The 21,259-nt window shown below is 43.1% G+C and overlaps 1 protein-coding gene across 2 annotated transcripts in view; it reads left to right on the forward strand.

Annotated features, from left to right (window-relative positions):
- The window catches only part of LOC125742694 (SRC kinase signaling inhibitor 1-like), a 123,850-nt gene extending 106,142 nt beyond the window's left edge, over positions 1–17,708 (forward strand). The window contains exons 21-22 of one of the 2 annotated variants that reach the window (XM_049014938.1): positions 1,637–1,783; positions 12,043–17,708. In XM_049014938.1, coding sequence (XP_048870895.1) covers positions 1,637–1,783; positions 12,043–12,048 — 153 coding nt within the window. In that variant the 3' untranslated portion in view covers positions 12,049–17,708. Of the gene's footprint in view, positions 1–1,636; positions 5,779–12,042 lie in introns of those variants that run through there. The other variant, XM_049014939.1, reaches the window with a different exon arrangement.
- Positions 17,709–21,259: the final 3,551 nt, after the last annotated feature.

Here is a 21,259-nt window from a genome sequence, read left to right on the forward strand (position 1 = left end):
GAATAACAGAATTAAAACTGGTATCAGTTTCTTCTGTTCTCCAAAAAGTTACTGATATCTAGTTGGATGGCTAGATGAACAACACTTCCATTCCCACACCTCTCCTCAGGGGCACCTCAGCCATTCCATGTATTTATTACATTTTATCACCAGCTCAATTAATTAAATAAATTACTTTTTACCAAAGTCAATGAGGTATTGACTGGCTATACCAGGTGTGCTCAGTGGTCAAGTCAAAAAATATATGGGTGTACTGAAGGTTTGCTGGGAATAATGAGCTGATTTTAGCAGCCGTTCTGAAATGGCTGAGCTGACACATTTTGACAGGCATAATAGCACAGTTTTGCACCAACATAAAGATGATTTAAACTTCATTTTTTTGGCTGCCTAAGACTGTATATTTCAGCAGAAAATAATTAGTTTAAGACGAGTCATGATTTTTGTGGGAGAAAGGAGGAGCGCGACCATATTTCCCCACACCCAGTTTGTGAAGTTAACGAAGTGTGAAAGGTTTCTGAATGTCATAATCAAAGTATCTATACATCACCCTGTCCATTTATGTTGAAGAAAAAAATAACTTTGGTGGTATTTCTTGGAACCTAAATATCCAGGCCTCGTTTAGCTATTTATTTATTCCCCTTTCTTAGTAAAGTTGATAAAACATTAAAAAACTTCTCTAGGGAAAATAAACTGTAAAAACATGCTACGCATACGTATTAAAGTGATATATGTGGGTGACCCTGAGCTGTCCTCAGAGAGTATTGCACTTCTGGGTGTAAGGCTACTTTTTCAGTATTAATAAACCACTGCCACTGTACTGTTAAGGTTTGTTTTTCTAATGTGATTTGTTTTTCCCATCTCATTCCACGACCTTGAGTGATGCTTTAATCAGGAACAGAGTCAGCCAATCAGGTGGTTTTCATGTCACCTCCTACAATTGTTTCTGCCCTCTCTCGTCATACTGTAGAGTCAACAAGAATTCCATAAAAGAATCTTTTACTTTGTTCCATTGCCCATTTTCCCCCATCCCCTTCAGAATGCATTGTAAAAAGATTGGGATTTAAAGATAGTACCAGCTACATAACAGAGCCTTAAGGACTAACGTCCAAACATTTCTGTTTCAGTGAAGATACGTCTGGTGAGAGTAAAATAAAAATAAAAAGGTGTTTTGTATCAGTAGTCTCCAACCCTCTAACTAGCCATTATTTAACAAAAATCCAGAGCTTTTTGGTTGCGATAAACTCAGTGAACAGACCCAAAAAAGATAATGATAAACCTTTTAAACCCCCCTGGCATTCATGTATTGTATTAATATTGGAATTACTTGTATGGTTTGTCATAGGATTCGCTAGCTTTTTAGCGGCTTATTTTAAGTGAGCTAACCCTGTCACCATTTCCTTACATTACTATTCCTCATGTACTTCCCCATCCTGGTTACAATCACACAAATCCAGCCTTTTTCCACTTGGTACTGCATGTTTCAGACTAGTAGTTCCTGACCTGACCTTGTTCTTTCTTGATATGACTAAGGGGGAAAAAAATATGCTAATATTAATGTGTGAGGTGGTCATAAGGGCAAGTGGCAGCATGATTTGCGTGAGCTCACTCCCTCACGTGGCCTCCCCTTTTACTGCAGAGCGGAAGCGGCTTCTCCCCCAGCTCGGGCAAAGCCCCGCACCCCACCGCCACCTCACGCCTCAAGCACTTGCAGCAGAGCAATCCGGAGAAGGGCAAGCCGGCCAAGCAGCGAGAGGACTTCCTCAAGATCCAGGGCCAGCCGCAGGTATTTCACTTCTAACGACCCTTCCACCTTCCGCCCCGCTGCTGTCACTGACGTTTTACCTGTCGCACCATTGCCGATTCCTCCGCCCCACTCCGAAACCCTCTGTCGCCCCCTGGTGCTACCCGTTCACGTCAGACTGCAGAAGGACGACGTTCTGCGCTATCGGGCGTCTGTCACATACGTTGACGGCGTGCTGGCACAGCGAAGGTGCTCACGTTCACTAGGTGGTCGCTCGTTGACAGTGCCCAGCGCTACCCAGTGACGTACACGTTGTGTCAAACTCCTTCCAAACCAACAGGAGTCAAAGTGATGGCGGTTGAGTGATCTACTATTGTGACGGATGTTTAATGAGGGAGGACTGGTCAACTTTTGGGGCTCCTCTACTATGCCAAGTAAGCTGAATGCTGCCAAGTGTGGGGCCCTGGATTCCTGGCCCTCTACCCTATCCGTTCCTTTGCCACGTTTCCATGTGCTCTGTTGCTATGTTACCTCTGATCTCCCTGACGACCATACTGCACCATCACCTCATCCCGAGCCCTTGCTAGTTACAATAATCTCGGGAATTTGATTTCAAATTCACATTACTGACACAGCCTTGGAAAAAAAATAGGCAGATAAATGTGGAAGTGTTCTGCACCCTGTCTGACCACTACTGCATGCAGCCTCTGCTGAATGCCCCAGGCTTCCTGTTCCTCAGTCAATAAGGCCTGGGGCTTCTGTCTGGAGATTAATCTTACATTCCAGACTCCAGAAGTAACTGTATAATGCATGGTACAGGGGAAAAAAGGGGATAAATAGGTAAGAATTGTTATAAGGTTGGCAGTGAAACTTAAGGGATACTGGCAGGCAGAGAGTAAATGAGAGTTAAATTATGATTGTAGGCAATGAGAGGGAGGAGTACTTGACAGACAGAGCGAAATAAGTGGGTGAAAGAGAAGAATGCAGTGATGGAGGTGGATGTGGAGCACTGATGATGGTAATCAAGTGGGGTGGTCCCTCTGGCTGGGTTTCTGGTCTGATCTATGTCGAGGGCCTTATCAGCTGAAGCAGCCTTGCTAAGTCACAGCCCTTAACCAATCTGGCCTAAAACCAGAGAGGCTCAAAAATGTGGAGCTGGGGTCAGGATGGGTGGGGGGGTCTCTGATGCTTCTTCTCAGTGAGCATCTGTGTCAGGTGGGCCCCTCTGTATGCCTAATACCTGGTGATGTCCCAGAATAATTCACACTGCTGCAGATACTGTCATCTCTTTACAGATATAGTGCCGCTGATACCCCTTGAAATTCCCTTAGGAGGCTGGGGTAATTTTGTCCAAGAGCCCTTATGCAATCAGATAGAAAGAGTACATGTATACCCCCCTGAAAAAAAATGGCCTTGACATTGTCAACATAATTACAGAGGAAGCTCCAAGTCATCCCCCCCCAGCATTGAAACAGCACTTTCCTGCATTACAACAAGTAGCATCATAAATCACTGGGTACACATATTGTACCACAATATCTAAATTATGGTAAACAGTATTACAGAAATGGCATAATAGCACATCAAGATGATGCTTTCTATGGTGCTCAGAGGGAAATTTTCTGTGACTGGGCAGCAGGGAGAGTAATGGTTAATGGTTAGTTCCAGGAAGAGTCACACTTTAGAAAGTTACGCAATTTTGCAGCTAGAGGACTATAATGTTCAGGTGTTTGTGCTTTATCCAGGAAGACATGGAGCAGCCATAAAATCTTTAATTTCCCACACATGCTTTTAAGACACGTCGAATTTGTGCATGCACACAGCTGCTAGAGCTTGTCTCACATCCGTGTATTAATGACGTTCCATTAGTCTGGAAGACCACTGCTGGCAGACAAATCAATGCTTTAGCTAAACTCTGTGGGTGAGATTTCCAAGATTTATGGTCTGGTGCACCAGTCCCCTAACAGGAAATTATTGGAAATAGTGCAGCATGTAGAGCAACATACAGGAAAAATGCAGTAGATGGAAGAATGTGCTCTGCTTACATGAATGGATGGACCCAACCGTGGTTCCTGTCTGAGCTGCCTCGTCTAGCTGCTAACGGTGTCGTAGCTTGAAAATGCCCATCACAGCTTCATTCTGCTTTAATTTAGCTGGGGGTATTACTGTAAGGCATCTCACTGCACAATCTCCTCTTACGACTCCAGAGCACCCACATGTGACATGTTACCTACAATGCACTGGGAGAGTGGCCAGTTGGCAGAGAACCTCTACAAGGATGCCGTTATGTCACGTTGAACTTCAGGCTTGTGCTGGGCAGCTGGGAGCTCGGTGTGGAATTGTAAACGCTGTAACTTGGGTGGGAATCAAATGAAAGGATCAGAATTCCTAGGGAGACACATCTGTATGTACGGCAAGAAGCTTGGGCTGAGCTCCAAGTCTCCATTTAGGTCGGTAAACGGTAGACCTGTATTCACTAGTGACTCTTTGCTGTTGTTCGGTGTGAACTGAAAAATGTTGACTGAGAGAAGGCAGAGGGTGATGTAGCCTTTGCCATGTGATATAATATCTGTCCTGTGGTGTATTCTCATTTTGCTTTGGGATGTTTGATTATTGCTGCACTGCATCATTAGCTTCTGTACTTTGCTCGGTGATTGTAACAGAGCCTAATGGAAAAGGAAGAAATCCTAGCGGTCCAGATATCTGCAGATCACTGGATCCCACTGTAAAGTCCCCGGCACAGTTTCGGGCCCTCCTTTGGTCCGACCATGTAGGTCAGAGATCAGGGTGGCGGGGGCCACTGGGGCAGAACGCTGTTTCCCCCTGGGAGCATTGCAGTGCCATGATGATACTAGCCACTGTTGGACTGAAAAATCTGAAGACTCATTTTTTGGTATGATTCCCTTTAGCTAAACTCCCCCATCCTTCCCTAGACTGCATGTTTAAATATGTGCCCCTCCTCCCCATCGCCCCCTGGATCTTTTCTTCTTTCATCAAGCACACAGAGGACTTTCTGCCCCTGTCTTTCTGCAAATTCCTTTCTGACTTAACTGCTCTTTCTGCACGAACGGCTCAGCGCCCCCCGGGGCAAGGCTGCCCACAGAGATCTCTGCCCACCACTGCAGGATGCTGCCAGGTATCTAGTGACCGCTGGAGAGCATCCAGTTATTGCCGGGATGCGAAGGCTGAACCATCACCCAGGGGAGGACGGCTGAAGCAAGCCGGGCTTTTGCCGTTCCCTGTTTCTTATGGATACCTTCCCTTCTCATGTAGATGCATATCTCCGTGTCTTCAGCCTGCCTGGGGTCTCCCTGTCCCCCGCCCCCCTTACACTGCAGCCTGCTAGTGTCTTCATACTCTACATATCCATCAGCTCTCCCTTCTGGGTTCATTAGCAGAGCATCCAAGCCCGTCATCATCCCACTGCTGCCTCCTGCATCCCTGCTCTGTGCTGTACCCCACCCCCACATTGCCTTTACTGGCCCCCTCCCGCTTTACTTCACTCTGATACTGAGCTTGGAGAGTGTCTCGTCAGGCAGACTTAGCAATACAAAGTGTCGGGGGCTTGGGGGTAGAAGCAGCCGCCTGTGTTTTTGCCACGTGTGACTCTGCCATGCTAAATAGGACACATGCTTAGAGAGAGAGGGCTGAAGGGACGTGGGGCTGGTCACCCTTCTGGGAGCCGGACTATTCTGGAAGCTGAAATCTGCTTCTTTCTGTGTCATTTCACACTAACACTGTGCCTAATGCGTGTCCTCAGTCCACATTGATCACTCCTCTTTAAGGGGTATTTTTAGCACATTCTAGCAAATTTTAGCAAATTTCTTCAGTATAGCCAACTTCAAGAAATAGACAGCCCTATTTTTAAATGAAAACAAATGTATTTATTTCCGAACTATGCTTTTTAATATTAGCAGGGCACAGCCTCCATGATTACATAACGCCGTAGTGTGCATATAGGCATTGCCTGACCTTACGGCTATCTTAATTTACCGCATCGTGGGCACTGCAATCCATCTGGAGGAAAATGCAGGAAGATCGAGTTGGGGGTGGGGGGTGGGGGGGGGGGGTGATGTCTGCAGCAGAAGACACTACAGCACAAAGGCTGCATTTTCTATCCTCTTGCTCTCTTGGGTTTTAGCCCAACATTAATCTTGGAAACTTAGCAATGGCTAGTCTTTTGTTTCCCTCAGACAGGCGGGTGTTAACATCCACAGCTTTCTTAACGAGCCATACGTGGAGCCACCTGGCTTGAAAAAGCAGCCTTTAAACTTAGCACTGTTGTTCCCTCTGATGTACTATGTTGCTTTCTCACTCCAGAGCTTTATTTCAAGTTGTTGATGTTGGTACGGAGCAGAGAAGTCAAGCCATTGCTCTCCGGATGGAGAATGTGGCCTTTTGTGTGCTGAACACTAGCAGCCTGTGGTGGGAGATTTCCAGTGGCTCTGCTGAGTCTCTCAGCGCCCTCCGCAAGGCACTGAGCATCTCAGACAAAAAACAAGATTAGTGTCGGCGAAGTTCCAGTTAAAATTTACAAAAAATGAATGTATCCTTATACACTCATAAAATGCCCCCTTTTCATGCTACAGTTTTTTTGTATGACAATGCTAATTTGCATAGAGTATGCTGTGCCTGAACTGCATTTTTATTACAAAGATAACCACTTTAAATAATAACTGTTTATATAACACCTTTTGTGCATTGATATGCAGCTCCAAGTGCTGTACTGTATATGTGTTAATCAAAAACATAAATGCAAAATTGTAATAAGGGCACAAAACTGGCAAAGAAAAGACTACAATGAATTAAGTCAAATGATGCAAGTTTTTTTTTTTAGAAAGTACAAAACATTACATATGACAATAATGGGAAAAAAAGAGAAGTTAATGGAGAGGAAGATTTAAATATGTGTAAAGGTTGCCTGGTGGCATGAAACCAAGAAGCTCACTGCCCACGTTTTCATTTTTTTGCTTTGTTCTGGGAACTTTGCCCATTATCAGGGGAAATCTAAGTGTTAGATTATTTAGATATTTTGTGATGTTTGTATACAGTGAGCCAGCATTGTGAAGCCAGTACAGTTATGATATGTTAATACTTTGTGTTCTTGTTTATATTCTTGCCGTGGCCTGTCAGTGGTTTTCCCTGGCAACTGTCAAATCATGCATTATAGTAGTATAGTGACAGAAAACAACCTGTCAGCTTCTTAGCATCTTGCTGTGAGCAAAGTAGCTGGACGCTGTATTTCCCAGGTGAAAAGGGAGGTCTAAGGGTGCATAACAAACTTGCCGTTTAAAGCTCCCAAATTTCACACCTGTGTTTTCATCTCTGTAACTAGAATTTGTCTTGTGTATGTTCAATTTAACAAGTAAGTGTGTTCAAGTTCTGATGCCGGTGAAGCAGCTCATTAAAATATTTACTACACTGGGATCTTTTACAAGGAGCTGAGCCAAAAGGCAAAGCTCTCGATTTACCAGTCGATCTACGTTCCTACCCTCATCTATGGTCATGAACTGTGGCTAGTGACCGAAAGAACGAGATCGCGAATACAAGCGGCCGAAATGGGTTTCCTCCACAGGGTGGCTGGGCTCTCCCTTAGAGATAGGGTGAGGAGCTCGGTCATCCGGGAGGGACTCAGAGTAGAGCCGCTGCTCCTCCGCATTGACAGGAGCCAGATGAGGTGGCTCGGGCATCTGCTCAGGTTGCCTCCCTGGTGAGGTGTTCTGGGCATGTCCTACTGTGAGGAGGTCCCAGGGAAGACCCAGGACACGCTGGCGAGACTATGTCTCTCGGCTGGCCTGGGAATGCCTCGGGATTCCCCCAGAGGAGCTGGGCGAAGTGGCTGGGGAGATGGATGGATGTGATCTTTTTATATGTCATTTGCAAAGCTGTGCAAGAATGCTCAGTGGTCTTTTAGATTGCAGGAATTACTTTGGGTTAAAAAGAAAGTACAGATGTAGTGGTGAGATGCTGCGCCTGAATATATCCAGTAATGCATCCACATAAGTAACCGGGTAGCAGCTTCACCCTGGAGCTCAGCATCTGTCTGTCAGCTGCTGCTGACTCCTCCTCTGTCACGTTGCATAAATCATTTGCAGCTCTAGTTGCTGTTTGTCTAAGCACATGCAGATTAACTGCCTTGTTCTAGCTTAGCAGGAAGTGTAAACAGGTTGGTACTGTTTGGATGGCTTCTGTCTGTTTTCCTGAGATTGCAGTGAGCTCATCCTCTTGACTGGTGCACATGGTATAAACAGTGACCTTGTCCTCCTCTTGCCTCCTTTGCCACATTGCCTGCTTTCCCATTAATCTCATGTAGCACTCAATACTGTCTGTACATCCCGCTCAGTCATTTCCCATCACATCTTTCCTAGTTGTAGCTGACCAACTTCGTGAAAATCCCAGGCTCTCTTTGGCTTCTGTTTTAATATTCGTCACTTTTGTCGAGCAGATGGAGCTAGAGCTTCTGCGTCAGAAAGCTCTTAGGAAACTCTTTAGAGCAGACAAGCATGACCAGGAACAGGACTTCTCAGTGTTAATCCGAGAAGAGTGCATCACAGTACAGACTTTACTGTTATTGCCTATTTGATGCTTAAGGGCCATGGAGATTTCCATCTTTTACACTTCGAGCTGCCGTTTCCAATTCCTCATTTTATTCTCGTGCCATAAATTGGGCTGGTTAAGATGTCAGAGAACTCCTTTTAAAAATGGGCCCCTGGGGGTGAAAGGGAGCTGTTTGTATTTAGGTGGTTGAGTTTATGGACCTGCCTTTCTTTGCCCAGAATGAAGAAGAGTTTTTTCTGAATTAACGGGGTGTGATGAATAACCATTGAAACTCAAAAAATATTCTTACACAGGTTATATCCTTTTGTGGGAAACAAAATGTTCTGAGCTCATATCGTGGGATCAGAGTTCCTGGATGGTTCTGGAACATGGATGCTGCACCAAACCATAATGAGATGTCTAACATTGTATATAACAGAAAGAAAGGCTTATTTAATTGTATAGCACTTAAAGTGTTCACTGTTCGGTAAAATTTGTCTTAAATATTTAATATTTTCCTTTAATTGTTGTCAGAGGAATAAAAAATGCAGAAAGGCCTCACATCTTCGGTGCTGCGAGTTTCCATCCTGCCCTCACTCTGTGTGTGAATGTTCTCCTTTCACATGTGGGCTTCCACAGTCTAGAAACAAGTAGACTGATCAACTGCTGTGTCTGAATTGCCCACATGGCGTATCTGCATGCGAGGACCTGGTGGTCCAGGCTTCCTGTGACCCTGTACCAGATATGCCCCTAAGATGTGTATAGATTCAACAAGATTAATTCATGAGATGGTGCGGAAATGTACTTATCTCGTGTGACGTTGTCCTTGGAGATACCTGGAATAAACAAACGTGTCTTTGAAATCCTACAGAGACAGACATGTTTTAGGTCTGTGTGTTTTGATCATGAAAAATGATAAATATGAGTCAGTGTAGTTTTCACATTGTATTAATTAAAATGTCACCCAGAGGAAGTCCATATAAGGAAGCCCATATAAGGAAGCCCATATAAGGAAGCCCATATAAGGAAGCCCATATAATGTCAACCTGCATTTTTTCCTTACTGGGCTTTCATACAGTGTTGTCTCAGAACTGTGTCAGAAGGTGCAATCTACGCTCGTTATAACTCTGATATAAGTCAACCATATACTCCTCCTCAGCATCAGGTATACCATAAAAACTAAGGGTGCAGCCCAGGGACACAGCAGTAGGTGCCCATTTCAAGCAAATAACCCAGATCATTAAATGTGTGCAGTTGCAAATAGAAAACGGCAGAACTGCACACAAGTCCTCACTAACAGCCCTGTGGCAGTCAAGCATGATGAGCAGAGAGACGACAAACCCACCAATCACATGATATCATACTGGAAACAAAGATCTCCACTGGCCTGGAAATGATTCCATCACACTCATGCCTCTTTGCTGATTCCTTTTAGCATGTGCCCACCTCACCATGCACCCTGCCCAGAGCAGCCCAGGAGCAGAAATCAGTCATCTATCCTTTAATTCTTTCTCAGGACTAGATGGAGCTAAATACAGTCACACATTTAATTTCCGCAATTATCATTTTCTGAAACAGACTCAGCAATTCATTTTTGCGAAAGACGTTTTTAGAACCTACAAGGTGTTACATCTTGCTGGTATGAAATGCGTCCTTCCTTCAATCTCCTGCTAGCCAGGCTACTGTACCGTTACTGCAATAATAACATCACTGCACTAGTGTGACGGCAGCTCGTCATGTGAAGCCGCAATGGGAGGCTAATTGTCTGTGGTGTCATGCTGTTAAAGTTAATTCTTATCAGTGGCCACCCACATATTTATGCATATTAGTATAGGCCAAATTTAATTCTAGAACACATAAATCTAGGAGAATCGCACTTGGTTTAAACTGAATTATGTCCCATTAAACCTATTCCTGTGAGAATGACATCGCCAATACAGGGCACCTACCTACCAAGACTCACACCCACATTCACAGGCGGTGAGAAATACAATGGAACAGAACAACAACCTGCTGAACCACACAAGATCATGATGTGGTTGTATATGATTCCACAAAAATATATACACACACACACACACACACACACATAAATACATGTAGTCTTAGGCAGTCAACGAAAATGCTTAAGGTCATTTATCTGGGTAGTTTATTCAGAAAAAACACATTCTAACATTAGTATATATTCAAATTAACAGTAACACAGCTTTCAGCACTAGTTAAATTACTTAGCTAGTTAAAATAAGCCAGTGAGGTATTGATTAGCCAAACAGTGTGTTAGTGGTCGAGTTAAAAAATACATTGGTATACTGGATGTTTTTTACAAATGCTGGGGTAATTTGAGGTATTCAAATGGTTCGGCTGCCAGCATTTTCATTTCATAATTTGCATTTCTGTATTAAATGGGTCCTAAACCCTTCAATTAGGGTCTTATTTAATAGTAATAAAAAAAACATTTCACATGCAGGGTGGTATGAATGCTACATGTCTCAGGCAAACGTCACGGCTGGACAGATACATCTAAAGCCAAAGGTTAATGACACACTGTCTGTAGCAGAAATGTGCTTGAACTTGAGAACTTCAGCTTAAAGTCAGGGGTGAATCATGGTCTTAAGGGCTGCAACATGCTGAATGCTGACATGATCTTCCTGGGTCTGCGTGGCCTTCAGTAACCCTGGCTTGTGATGCCTCCCTCTGCTTGCTCTTACAGTCACTGTAGTAACACATGCGCATTTTTATAGCTGGAGGGGGAGCTGCTTTTGCATGCATGTAGAGAGCAGAGAGTGAACAAAAACGTGGACCGTCTAGGGGTTCCTGAGGACTGGGTTGAGAAGCACTGCTTTTGAGCAATGACAAATAGCCTCAGTCAGTGTTTAGGTCATTTGCAGAAGTTTGTACTGAAAGTAACAAGATGGAGATTCATAACAGGCAAAATGGTGCCGCAGTGTACATCAGTTTGTAACAGTCTGCAGGCATTGGCCAAACCAGGCCAAAGAGCATGAAGTAGATTTAAATCTTGCCAAGCCTTGAATCTTGTCTAGGTATAAACATCCATGAATCTCACCCACCATCCATGCACTGGCTGTCTTCTCCCTCATCACACATTAAAAGCAGGGATAGGGCCGCTTCTTTGTGTATCGTCTTGTTTTGCCAGAACATTGCCGTGTGTTTGGAGATAGATAAAATGCTGATCGCTGGTACAACAGAAAATAATGTCTTGTGTTTCCCTCCCCTCATTTTCTTCCCACTCCCTGGTAAGTGTCTGCACTTCAGTATGAATGTGACCTTAAATTGTCAGAGGCTGCTGCAGTGACAGCAAGCTCCCAGAACAGTACTCCCTCTACAGGCCAACTTTAGCATTACAACTTGCGCTTGTAATGTTCATTTTCACATCAGCACTGATAGCCACTGGAAAAATCGTGAAAATGAATCTGATGCCAGTACTGTCCTTTAGTGTGCGGTAGTTGCATGCATAGTTGTGAATGTTATACGGGTCTTCAAGAAATGTTTTTGTTTGGCTCTCAGAAAGGTTTAAGGTACACAGGGCTAGCTTCATGCATGTGGTTTCTTATTGATTAATTCCTCTGTTTGTTCTTTTTGTTTTGTTTTGTTTTCTCTTCCCTTATTTCCTCCTCCCCTCACCCCTTGGCCCTTTCACATGCCTGCCTGCCTGTCTGCCTGTCTCTCCACACCCGCCACACCTGGTGACCCCCCTGACCCCCCTGCGCCCCCCCGTCTGTCTGCCGCCCTGCACGTGGGCCCAGCAGTGAACTCTCTACCCACTCTCTTGCTTCCTCCAAACCCTCTTCGTCCCAAGCCCAGCTTTATCTGGCTTCTGAGCGCTCACTGCCCACCCTTCGCTGACCCTGAGGCCCTGCTCATCTGCGGCTCGTACTCTGCCCCCCCGAGCCGCTCTGCTCCAGTGCACGCTGTGTGCCCATAGTCACGTTCTTCCAACGTCTTGGACTCAGGGGAAGAACTACGACTCCATTATGCCGCGGCGATCTCTCCGACTCTAAGACTGTAGCTTCTCTTTTTGTTTCAGTATTCTTCTCTAAACCCTGCCCCCAAACTGCTCCCTCTTCTTCTTCTTCTTCTTCCTCCCGTTCCTCTTCTTCTCCTGCCCTGGGAACTGTGCCTCTAGGCTCTGGGCAGCAGCAGCAGCAGTAGCCTCTCGGAGCCGCTCTTCATCTCTGGCACCAAGATCATCAGCTTCTTGCGCTGCTCGCTACCCTCGGCCCCACCGTCCTCTAACAGTCTCTTCGCCCTGCGCTTGAAGAGGTTCCCCCAGGAGGGGGCGCTGTCCTCCTCCTTGCCAGCCTCCATCCCCCCAACCAAAGCCCCCAAAGTCTCAGTCTCCAGCCTGAGCTCTGAGGCCCTCTCCCCCCCCCCCACCTCCTGCCAGAACATAGTTAAAGGACAACAGCCCCTCCCCCGCCCTGACACAGCGACCTCTGCCTCTCCAGCCTTTGCCACCCCTTCATGCTCACCATCTACCCTTTCACCATCAGCTTTGCTCACCCCCTGCACACTGAACCGCAGCAATGACAACCCCCCAGGAGCATATGAATGAGATACTATCATGAACCCCCTAATGAATGGCACCTGCTGTGACAATGAAGATACGATGGAAGATTCAGGAGTTTCAGTCCAAGCTCCATGATGTGCCAAAAAACTCAAGATAAAAGCACAAAGATTTATCCATCTCACCCCATCTTCATTCCCACTCCTTTCAAGGCAAGAGTGTGATACTGGGACCAAGAAGGATGACCTGACCCTTTTTTTCATTTCTTTGTCCCTTTGGGTGCTGATCACTGGATGCACATTGTTCCAGATGATGATGTTGACTTTTACACAAAATAACAGGAGCCAGTCAAAAGAGAGTCACCTTATCACAGCATGATTGTAGAGGCTCAGAACACTGCATATGCCCCATTTGCTATGTCTCATTCGTCCCCTTTGCACAGCACTCTGTCTTGTCGCTCTCTGCTCTATGAATTGTGCTGGGTCTCTTGTCTCTTACTGCCATCCTGATTACGATGGATTGGCAAAACTCAAAGGAGAAATTCTGATCCCATCCACTGATGCCAAATTTCTGGGGAAAAGATCTGCAGGTCATTTACTAAGTATGTCATATAATTCTGTTGGGAACATATCCAAGACAGAAGTGCAATAATGTGGTGGAATGGCGCTTGGCATGTGTGTAACATTCCGCTGTCTCTTTCCAGTAAAATAGTAATCAATACAAAAAAAAACTAAGTGTGAATTTTAACCTTTTTATTGCTTGTGTCCAGCCCAAATATCGGTGCTAGACTACGTCTGTATCGCGTCTTAGGCAGAGATTTTCAGTTCAGTCGATGGATTTCTCCTGCTTGCTTTCACGTAATGTCCGAGACTATTTAAAAATGCAGACTGATTGTTCTGTGGGGAAGGATGTGGTTTGAATAACTACAGAGGATTTAAAAAAGTCCAGACTATCTTAAGTATATTCTAGCATATTTGGAAATTTTGACTGTCATGTAGTCAGTTCGATATTTTGTGACATCATTGGGGACAGGGCAGTTTTAGGGGCACGTCATGCTCATCAAAGTACTGTCTCATCTGAATTCTGCCAGCCACACAGCAGAGAGCTGCAAAACTGCTAGGTTAATGAAACCATTCGCAGATGGTTCCTTATGTTGCTAATTGTTACCTTTGCCGGCAAATACGACGTACCTAAAGGCCCAAATCAGCCTGAGCAGAAATATTACTAGTACATTTTTATTTTTTCCCTGTTCTCTGCGGCTTCTATGGGACCACTGAGGCTCAGAATGGAAAGGTGGATTTCTGTAGATTCCTGAATGATGGATGGGTAGAAGCTCGCTGCTGGTCACCAAAAGTTGGGATGCCACATTATTGGGTTCCTTATTAGCAATGTCCTTTAGCTTTCACGCTGGATGAGAAACACAACCTTCGCACACTTTACCAAAAAGTACGTAAACCCGTCGGTCTATTTCACTGAAATGTTTGTGAAAACATAACATAGATCCATCTTTGGATTAGAGTACGAAAAGAATGTAAAATTAAGGCACATTCTTTTGATGTTAATGTGAAAGCACATTACTGTGAATTGTTTAGCAATGTGTTCGATTTGCAAAGTTGATCACAGTACCTGCAGCACTCAGTAAATCTGTTGGAAACAGTTCATTACAATTTTATCATTTCCAACTAGATGCCAGCTATAAATAGCTTATAGCCACGATCAGATTTTTCTCATTTTCAGGTTGTACAGTATATTTAGTGCACATAAAATGTGTAATGGTATCTTCCTATAGTTTGATGAAAAATACAGATTGTCACCCAGAGCTATAGCCTTTTTCTACCATGCATTACCATAACATCACTGTGCTCAATGTTGCTACAATTTGTTTAGTTAGCAGATGCTTTTATTAAAAGTGACATACACTTGAAAGCAGAGTCAGACAGTCCCTGGGGTGACTGGGGGTTATGGGTCATTGCAAAGAACTAGTCACCATGTTTTAGTAGAGGATGGTTTCGATCCATTGACCTCTGCTCCCCTTGTTAGTCATGGTTACTGTATCTGAGATTTCATGTCCACTGTGTTGATGTGAGATAGGTGAGAAGGACAAAGGGTACCAACAAAATCAGACTGGCTCTAATGACTTTTATATTGTATAAAAAGCATGCACGTAATAAATTCAATGCCTCACATCGAGTGATATTAAGTCATGTGCCCCCTTGTGGGTGGTGGTGGCACTGCAATAGGACTCTTCAGGCTGGTTTATTGGGGGAAGAGGGTGCAAGGCAGTACAAGCAAGGTGGCTTTGTAGAGCTGGCTGTAGCACAAATTATGTATAAATTATACATTGAAGGTGTAATTCTCATATACATGTGAAACCTGGAACATCCATCCATAAATAATTAAAGAAATGATAAAAAAAAATCAGATTGTGGGTTTCCACTTATGTCATGCTGCTGTTGTTGAATTGCAATAAGTTGGCCCTCTCTGAGTTCCAGAGGCAAGATTTGACTGTTACCCTCAGAAAGTCAGCAAAATTCACATCACAAAAAATTGTTAGACTGCCCTGGCTCCCCCTGGCTCTGTGAGGTTTTGGGGATGTCCAAATTAAACCAAACGATAGGAAAATGTACTTGTCCTCCCCCCCAAAGAAGCACACAAAGGAAATATTATGGCACCAGTGTGTACCGGAATATTGCTGTTATTCTGTTTTTAGAAACTAAAGAGTGTTGTCTGAAAAAGCCTCAATACCTTCATGCCATGCACTGGTTCAGGGACAGGAGCCATGCTGGAGCCCATCTGGCCCAGTATGGCTTTGCCTTGCTGACCAAGCACAGGAAAGATCTAATATAAAGAGCTGATACAAAAAATACGGAAAGCATACAAGAGTATATAACATATAAATATAACACAAGTCCTGTTTGTGTATGAAACTAATATATAGTGTGGAAGTGTGAAATACATAGAATAAATATTATGTAATGTAAAATTTAAATCCTCATCTTTTGGTTTTTTTATATTCAAAGTTTTTTTGTACAGTTTTTTTAATCGGGATGGTATACCATATTAATAGATCCTTTAACTCACAACCAAGACCTCTTCAGTAGTGGGTGGACTAACATTTTTGTATCTAGTCTCAAATAATTATGTTTGTGTGTGTGTGTGTGTGTGTGTGTGTGTATACACCCAGTACAGATAAATTAAACGTGGTGTAAACTGTTTGCAAAATCTAAATTTGGATTGTATTTATTTTCTATTGATTTGCAGAATGTGGTGTGTCAACAGTCTTTTTGAATTCACTGTTTCCTTTTTAATTGACATTGTCATTTGCTCTTTTTGCCAACAGCATCTGATAGTTTTTGTATTTTATATACATGTGTGTTTATTAATGCAGATGTGCAGTGAAGTCTCTGAGGTACCCAGACAGCATTTAAAATGATCTTTGTCCCCTGTACGCATCTGTACTCAGAATTCAGGAAGCAGGTGACTTTGTGATTAATGACTACATCTGAAGTGCTTTTAGAAAGAGAAAGATTTCCTTCTCTTTATATGTGTGAAAAGTCATTTTGTTATAATAGAACTGTAATTTCTTATCAAGGTGGGTTAATGTTTCTGAAATCTGCATTTGGATGCTATAGTTTATCTGCTCGACTGACTGCTCACAGTCAGTTATACTTCTCTGGTCTGGCTCTTCTGTCTGTCAGGGTTACTGAGAAAACTTCACTGCTGTTCACGGGTTGCATTGTGTATGATGCTGACATGATGTCTGGTATTCAATCAGCATTACTTGTCACACTGCCTGGTGTTCAACCTCCTGGACCCTATATTCTGTAATTGAGTTTTTTTGTACCCTGCCATTATTTCGTTTATTCTTACTGTTTTCTGCTGTTGTAACCTTGTAAGTGAGACACATCCACTGTAATGGGCCATGCTGTAGGCCACGATTGGACAGATACTGCAATCATGATGCTTCCCATTGGAAACTGAAGCACAGTCTTAAGAGTATGTACTTCATGCTATAAGCTGTAAATGAAGCAGCTTTAGGACTGGAACTGGGGTTGTCTGTATGCACATCAGCACTGCACCCTTCAGTGGTGCCCCTTATCCTTGAGCTGTGTGGGTTAATTAGAACGGTATAACCATACTAACAGATCCAGTTCTTCACAGCCAAGACCACTTTAGTGATTGGAATAAGGTTTATTGTATTTGGCAGTAAATAAATGTGTGCACTGCTTCCTTACCTGAGTGCACCCTAGAACCATATGACCCCAAGCCAACTGGGGAAACCAGAATCCAATATCTCTCCTGTTTCCTATTTAATTCAAGGTCAATAGGAGTTATAATGTACTTTATCTTTTGCAGTGGTACACTTCAAAAATCTGTTTTTGTTTTTTTTTAACCTAAGGAACTGTACGCTTCCCTTGCAGATTTTCATATGAATGTGTAAGTGGATTAAACTCATAGCAGTGGAATAAAGATTCACCTGTAAATAAACTGAATCATCCTGAAAAAAAAAAGTCCACAGTACTTTATGTCAAACATGTCTTTGGGGTTAAACTTAAATGAAATATATGATGGTTATAATGCATGTGTATTTTGAGAAATTGCACGGCACAAAATTTGGTCAACAATAGTCTTTTTTAATATATAAATGTCAGGTTCTAAAAGGTTTAAATCTATCAAGATTTTTATTTTTTTAATACTCCATGTATAGTGGCGAAGGCATGATGTGTTTTCTGTGGTCTTTAAGGAAAGAGCATTGCATTTGACTAATATGAGACCAGAGGTGTTTGATGCTGTTCCCATGAGCAAACTTTTTATTTTTTTGAGACTGATGTTTCTGTCTGTAGAGTAGTGTGACTATGAATGATGAAGAAAAATAAATCATTAAAATGCATAATAATAAATCAATGTTGTTGCCATGGTGATCTCTTACAAATGTAAATCTCCTGTGGGCAAACACCAGTGACAGTGGGCTTATTTTGTAAATAATTGCTGTCTGTGTATCTAATAAAGTGCAGCTCCCTTGTGAGGCTCGTGGGATTCCCGACTGCAGCTGAGCACTACGGCGCATCTCTGTGCTCTTTGCTTCACTCAAACACGCATCCTGCTACACAAACATGCATTTGGAGGTGGCGCCTTCGCCACGCGTAACATAAACGCGACCCGTTACATTCGGCACAAACGACAAAGCCACAGAGATCTTCATAACCACCAGTCTGTGTTGCATACTTCTTAGATGTTAAATTCAGTGTTGCAAAAAAAATGTCATTAGTGAAACTCAGAAATGCTACAATGATGGTCCTCCAAACTGTTATGCTACAGTACCGTGTTTAACTTCGTCAAATTAGAAAAACATTCATGTGTTATTACTTATGATAGCAGAATGTACATTTCATATTTGCCATGATGTATTTTACAATTGTTGTTCCACTAGTGAGTGGGGGGAGTACACCGACAGGTATCCTAATTGTATGCAATAAGCCTAATAATGTGGAAGCAGATGTTGTGATATACATACTATAATATTATAACTGCAATTACCTGCAGAACATCCTGAGACACTAATCCGGTTTACCCTTTGTAAATGTTCAATGGAGTAACTCATGATGAGGACCCTCATCCTCAGGGCCCAATCTGTACAGATGAACACACCGCTTTGTCGTCACAAAGTAAACCACAATCACATGACAGGGTATTGAGAACTGCTATCCTGGCTGTTGACATACAGTCATATACTAAAAACACTTTCCAGAACTGACGTGTTTTTGTAACTCTAGCATACACCAGCCAAGGATGGCAAGATGGGACTGGTTTTTTAAACTTTCAAAAACCCTGTTGTGTACCACAGAGGTAAGGTAAGGAACATGTACCGATTACGGTGCATAGCCATGCCTACCACATGACAGGAATGAGATCGAAAGTGCAGCAGGTGATACCTCAGCACCACACTAATCCAACAGGGACAGTGTTAGTTTTTTCCAGCGGCTGGAGTGCCAATCTTGTCAACAACCCACAAATTTCCCTGTAAGTTGGAAGACCTTCTTCTAGGGCTGGATGTAGAATAACATTAAAACGAGGAAGAAGTTATTGCAGGTTAAGGGCTTTGTTCAAGAGCCCAACAGAGTTTGATTACTCCTGGCATTCACGGGATTCAAGCTAGCAAAGTTCCAATTGCCAGCACAGGTCCCAGGCCTCAGAACCACAACTCCACCCCGGAATTCTGTTTAAATCAGAAGCAGCAAAAATTAGGAAAAGTTAGTCTTAGGAAGTTATTGACTCTTAGATGCATGCTAAAGCATTTTTGTGATGTGCTGGTACCATTTATGATGAATCTAGGCACCAGTAAGGAGGGAGGCCGCAGTTTAACTGGGTATAATAGATTTGGAAATGCATTTCAAGGGTGTTCTATCACCCTAAAGTCCCCAAATTAGTGCTAGCTAACTACAGCTAGGGCTAGAAGAGTTATGCCATTTAGAGAAACCCTAAGGTGTCTTTATGATAAATGTGGCCCCAGGAAAGGAGGCAAACCATAGTTTAGCTTGGTTTGATACATTTTGGAAAAAAATCGAGGGCCTGTTTTGTCACCTTAATTTGATTTGATTTGATTTGATTCAAACCCTTTATTGCTGTTGCAATATACCATGTCACTAGTCACAAGTACCAGCGATTAAGTTCCCCAAATTAGGGCTAGCAACTGAGACAAGGGGTAGGATTAGAAACAGTATGTCATTTTGAGACATCAAAATGTTTTTATGATAGTTCAGGTACCTCATAGGATAGGAAATCACAGTAGCTTGCTTTAGAAGCATATTTCCTGCTTTCCAACAGCTCCAAGTTTCACCCTAAGGCCTCAAATTAGGGTTAGTAAACTGAGACTAGGGTTAGGAAAATTATAGCATATTCAGGCATCCACATGTGTTTTTGTGATAGTTCTGTTCCCCCAAAGGATTGGAAACCACAGTTTAACATGTAATAGTAGCATATATGCTACATTCCGACACCCTGTTGTTTCACCTGAAGGCCCCAAATTAGGGTTAGCTATATGAGACTAGAGTTAGGGTTAGAAAAAGTATGGCATTTCCAGACATCAATGTGTTTTTATGAGTGATCTCCTCCCCCATAGGATAGGAAACCACAATTTAGCAGGCTTTAGTAGCATCTTTCCTACCTTCCAACCGCCTGTTGTACAACCCTAAGGCCCCAAATTAGGGTTAGGGTTAGCAATATGAAGCTAGGGTTAGAAAAAATTATGCCATTTCCAGACATCAAAATGTGTTTTTATGCTTGATCTCCTCTGCCGGATGATAAAAAAAATCATAATTTAGCAGGCTTTAGAAACATATTTCCTACTTTCTAACCACCTGTTGTATAACCCTAAGGCCCCAAATTAGTTTTAGGGTTAGGAATATGAGGCTAGGGTTAGTAATAGAAAAATTAAGGCATGTCCAGACATCAACATGTGTTTTTTTGACAGTTCTCCTCTGTAGGATAGGAAAGCACAATTTAGCAGGCTTTAGTAGCATATTTCCTGCTTTCCAACCACCTGTTGTATAACCCTAAGGCCCCAAATTAGGGTTAGGGTTAGCAAACTGAGGCTAGGGTTAGAAAAAGTATGGCATTATCAGGCATTAACATATGTTTTTATGGCAGGTTTGCTCCGTTATAGGATTGGAAACCACAGTTTACCATACATTAGTAGCATATTTCCTACTTACCTACAGCCTGTGGTATCATAACAAGGGCCCAAATTTGGGTTATGGTTAGCAACCTGAGGCTAGGGTTATGGCTTATGGACCTAGGGTTAAGGTAAGGGCTAGGGTTGGGGCTTGGGGTCTAGGGTTAAGGTAAGGGCTGAGGCAAGGGGTTGGGGGTTAGGGTGAGAACTAAGGTTAGGGCCAAGGTTTAGTAAAAGTTGTAGCTCTGGGTAAGGGATCAGGAGTTATAAGGACTAGGTGGGTATTAGGGGTATTTTAAGATCCAAAGTTTAGACTAAGTTTTTGGTTCCAGGTAGCAGCTGAGGGTTAGAAATGCATTTATACATCCATAAAACTAAAGAAGAGGGGAGAGGAAAAGAAAAGAGATTGAGGAACGCAAGAGAATGGAGCCTACTCCAACCTGTCATCTAGTCAACCACCATTTCCAATTCTTTCTCATTAAACCCATTAGGAACCCATGTCCACCCTTGGAGTCCATTGCCTTTCCTTCTCCTTCCTCTGATTTGTAGACCAAGTGACTCCTGGCTCTAACCCGGAGATCCTGAGAAAGCTAACCCCAACTGTACTAAAGTGAGTTACTAATGCTGCCCATTTTTCTGGCAGTTTCCCATTCCTTTCCATCCTACCCCTTAACCATTTGTAATAGCATTTCCAACACTCCCCCATAATGTTCCTGTAAAATCATCATATTCCTTTCCATCCACATATTAGTATTCTGTATAATATGCTCTGTCGTACGTTCAT

The sequence above is a fragment of the Brienomyrus brachyistius genome, chromosome 5 (genome assembly GCF_023856365.1).
Source record: "Brienomyrus brachyistius isolate T26 chromosome 5, BBRACH_0.4, whole genome shotgun sequence".
NCBI lineage: Eukaryota > Metazoa > Chordata > Actinopteri > Osteoglossiformes > Mormyridae > Brienomyrus > Brienomyrus brachyistius.